The 4,004-nt window shown below is 42.3% G+C and overlaps 1 protein-coding gene across 1 annotated transcript; it reads left to right on the top strand.

The window, feature by feature from the left end:
• Positions 1-208: 208 nt before the first annotated feature.
• Positions 209-3,783, top strand: LOC125522569 (myb family transcription factor PHL7-like). The gene is made up of 7 exons (XM_048687625.1): positions 209-396; positions 1,259-1,473; positions 2,152-2,228; positions 2,311-2,353; positions 2,441-2,513; positions 2,645-2,714; positions 3,067-3,783. Exons 2-7 carry the CDS (start codon positions 1,266-1,268, stop codon positions 3,409-3,411), a joined length of 816 nt encoding a protein of 271 aa, XP_048543582.1. The 5' UTR covers positions 209-396; positions 1,259-1,265; the 3' UTR covers positions 3,412-3,783.
• Positions 3,784-4,004: the final 221 nt, after the last annotated feature.

Raw genomic sequence — 4,004 nt, 5'->3', positions numbered from 1 at the left:
GTGCCGGTAAGTAAACGCCGGCTGCCCGGCTCCACCCTGCCGGTCTCTTTACTGAATTTCTTGGACTCGCCTTTGGCGGCTGAGCGTGTCTGTTGGTGTGGGAGGAATGGGCGGGTGTTTTGCCGAGAGGTTTTGTCGTCCGTGAGGTCGAGATCGCGGCTCTGTGAGGCGTATTGCGGTGGAATTGTGTGTCAGAGGCCGGTGAGTGACTGCCGCTCCTCTCTTGCTGGTGGTAGGCGTAGTTAGTGTGAATTTTACTGACCGCGGAGTGGATTTTCTGGAGCTTCTAGTGAGATTCCATTGGCTGCGGCCTGTGGGTGGATGTGAGAAGAGCGGTGGTGATCACGTTTGGGTGGCGGCGGCGCTTCTGACGTTTTGGGGGCGAAGCTTGGTCTGGTGAGCTAGTGTTTTGCCGATTTCCTGGCTCATAAACCCGTTCCGGTTATGAGCTGTGCGTTGTTGCTGTGCTGACTTGTGCGACTCTGAGGCCGGAAAGGCCCGGTTGGAATCTTGTGCTGGCCCTGGTAATTTGCACATGGCCTGTGATCTCGATTGATTCGACCTGTAGCGTGAAATTTTGCCCCCCTCCAGTTTCATTTGTTGTGGATCATTTGCCATGGCCTCGTCTAGTGACTTCGATTGGCATGGCATTTGGGGACGGCTGAGATTACCTCCAGGGCTTCAGTTCTACTGACTCTTATGGGGAAGCTAGCTCAACTGGTCTTCCTCTGTTACTTGCAATTTTTTTTTTGTCTTTCTACCATGTAGAGTTCAATAAGCAGCCTGCGATGAACTTTGTCCTCTTCATGTGATTTGGAGAGGTTAAAGTCCCTCCATACGTCGTCTGTAACCTTAAAATTTTAACAAGTGTTGGCTATTTGGATATTTGATACTTGATAGTACCACTAGGTATACAGATTTGTTTTTGGTGCTCTGCTGTGTCAATATTGTCTGTCATATTCAGTTTCGCCCTCTTTGCTCTTTTACTAGCAGCAGAACTCCTTTAACTATAAACCAGGAGACTTACCAACTTCTTGAGATAAATATGCTGATCGGGATTTCATGAACTGTCTAAGAAACGATGAAATTTCCTCATACCAGAAAACGCTCAGTATGCTGTATTTACATTTTACCGTCAACTTGATATGTTCTGTTTAGATATACAGGATGGCATTAGAAATGTAGACTTGTTTCATCCTAAATTATAACATTTCTTGGCCTTGCTCATGTGTATGACAATTTCTTACAATTGTTGCAGTACTCTCATGATGTACCATGCTAAGAAGTTTTCTGTGCCCTTTGCACCACAGAGGGCTCAGAATAGTGAGCATGTAAGTAACATTGGAGCTTTCGGTGGATCCAACATAAGCAACCCTGCTAATCCTGTAGGGAGTGGCAAACAACGTCTAAGATGGACCTCTGATCTCCATAGTCGTTTTGTGGATGCAATCGCCCAACTTGGTGGACCAGATAGTGGGTATTCTCTCTTAAGTATTAATTTTTGTGGTTTTACTTGATATGATGTATAAGTTTCGTTTATTTTGTTGGTTCATTCTGCTTGTTACTTAATATGACCTATAAATTTCGTTTATTTTGTTGGTTCATTCTGCTTGTTACTTACTATGATCTATAAATTTCGTTTATTTTGTTGGTTCATTCTGCTTGGTTTCTCATGAACCTTGTCAGCAGCACAATTTCTGAGTGAAAACATTTTTAGATGGTGTGGGACAATGCATATCTAGAACCTGTAATTTGGTGGTTTTATGTCGAATCCATTGTGTATCATGCATATTAACAAACTCAAGTTTAAACTAATTTTGATATTCCAAATGTTTATGAAACAGATTTATGCATTATTTTTTATGATGAGATTGCTGCATATATCAGGTCATGGACTGTGAACACACAAGTTTCTCTTCCCCTCAAAACACAAGTTCCTCATGTTTCAGTGATTCATGCTAGTCTGCTAGAAGTTGTTAATATGGTCCTTTGGAACTGTGTCTGCCATGTTACCTTACCCAATCGCATTGGAAACTGTTGATGTATCGATAACCCTAAACAACCTTCTATAATAGTTGTTTATTTATTTGAAGTACACAAGGTACAATGCATCGGAGATTTGTTAATGTATTGGTATCATCATATCTTCAGGAGCAACACCTAAAGGAGTACTGACTGTAATGGGTGTACCGGGGATTACAATATATCACGTGAAGAGCCATTTGCAGGTAAAGAGTGTCTCTTTTGAGGAGACAGCTAATAAATATTTGCCTGGTCACTAATACTCTATTTCTCTTGTTGCTTGTGTAGAAGTATCGCCTTGCAAAGTACATACCAGAATCTCCTGCTGAAGGTAAATGCCCTTCTATGCTTCATTGCCTTCCTAGCACACTCCCCTTCTTGCCTTCCTTCATACCGAGAATGCTTTGGTTTTCTAAAGTGGCAGCTGGTGTAGGTTCCAAGGACGAAAAGAAGGATTCTAGTGATTCATTCTCTAATGCAGATTCTGCACCGTAAGTGATCTTTACTCAATTGTCTGTGCACATGATTGTATCCTCTGCTAACATAGGCTTTTTATGCTGGTTAATATCATGCTAAAAATACATCACATATTTACAGAGATATTCTTCATTTATCTTTGCAGGGGTTCACAAATCAATGAAGCATTGAAGATGCAAATGGAAGTTCAGAAGCGGCTCCATGAACAACTCGAGGTTTGTGATGAAAACATGTGAACTTCTTTGAATCATATTATTTCTTTTTTCCTATTCAATGGATTTTGCCACATCCATGCTGTACTTTTTTCGGGCTGTCAGCTGGGGATTTACTCCAACAATCAGATTTCTTGCCCCATTCTACTAAACCATTATTCACCGAAGTTATACTTGGGTGGGTTCCTTGTAAATGACTTTGTCCTCGATTGCCTCTTGCTAACAGTTCTTTTATTTTGCCTGCACTATTTATTTTTGAATCTGCCATCTCTGAGATGTATTCTTCGGAGCCAACTTAAATTTTTGTTCCAAGCCTTCCAAGACTAGACTAAATCATCACATGTTACCATGTCAGGTTCAAAAGCAGTTGCAGCTGAGAATCGAAGCACAAGGGAAGTACTTGCAGATGATCATAGAGGAGCAGCAAAAGCTTGGTGGCTCACTTGAAGGTTCTGAGGAGAGGAAGCTTTCACATTCACCACCTACCTTAGATGACTACCCTGACAGCATACAGCCTTCTCCGAAGAAACCACGGTTGGATGATCTGTCAACAGATGCGGTCCGGGGTGTTACACAGCCAGGGTTTGAATCCCATCTTATTGGCCCATGGGATCAAGAACTCTGTCCGAAGACCAACATATGCGATCCTGCATTCCAAGTGGATGAGTTTAAGGCAAACCCTGGTTTGAGCAAGTCATAAAGCAAAGCCTTCCTTACAAAGGAAACACTTCTGAGCTATTAACCTCCACGGATGGCCGATCGCATGTGAATATATATCGTCTTAACAACAGAATGAGCGCTGTTTGGACCTTCAGATCTGCCCCAACCCCTTCAGTCACGACTAAGTGTTGTTGTCGTTGTCGTATTTCGCCATACAGATCTTTGTAATTATGAGGGTGTTTCTAAAGTCCCCAGTTAGCAATCCCCTTCTTTTGAAGGATAATCCTCAACTGAAACATGTAGCAAGAAACAGAGCACGCTTACACGCAATACCAAGGCCCTAAAGCTACATGAAAGCTATCTGGTAGTTGTACATTTCTGTTCAGTTCAGTCATTGAATCTGCTTACCTTATATTGACCCCTGTGCCATAGATCTGGGATGTTGGCAGCAACATTTTTATTGACAAATCAACTTGGCTACTGGGTAACTTTGCATTTACGAGGTTGGTTGTACCAGTTGCCATATTGGGGGATAGTCCTGTGCTATGAATAGAGCACTGGGCAATGTTCCTTTCAAGGAGTAATAGTCCATACAGTAGCATATTTTGTTACTTTGAGAAGATTCACAAGTTC

The sequence above is a fragment of the Triticum urartu genome, chromosome 1 (assembly GCF_003073215.2).
Source record: "Triticum urartu cultivar G1812 chromosome 1, Tu2.1, whole genome shotgun sequence".
Lineage (NCBI taxonomy): Eukaryota > Viridiplantae > Streptophyta > Magnoliopsida > Poales > Poaceae > Triticum > Triticum urartu.
This window is presented reverse-complemented; position numbering and strand designations above follow the sequence as displayed.

Coding starts and splice junctions, on each gene's coding strand:
- LOC125522569 (XM_048687625.1), top strand. CDS start 1,266: ATGATGTACCATGCTAAGAAGTTTTCTGTGCCCTTTGCACCACAGAGG. Junction 1,474..2,151: donor CCAACTTGGTGGACCAGATA/GTGGGTATTCTC, acceptor TCATATCTTCAG/GAGCAACACCTAAAGGAGTA. Junction 2,514..2,644: donor TCTAATGCAGATTCTGCACC/GTAAGTGATCTT, acceptor TTATCTTTGCAG/GGGTTCACAAATCAATGAAG.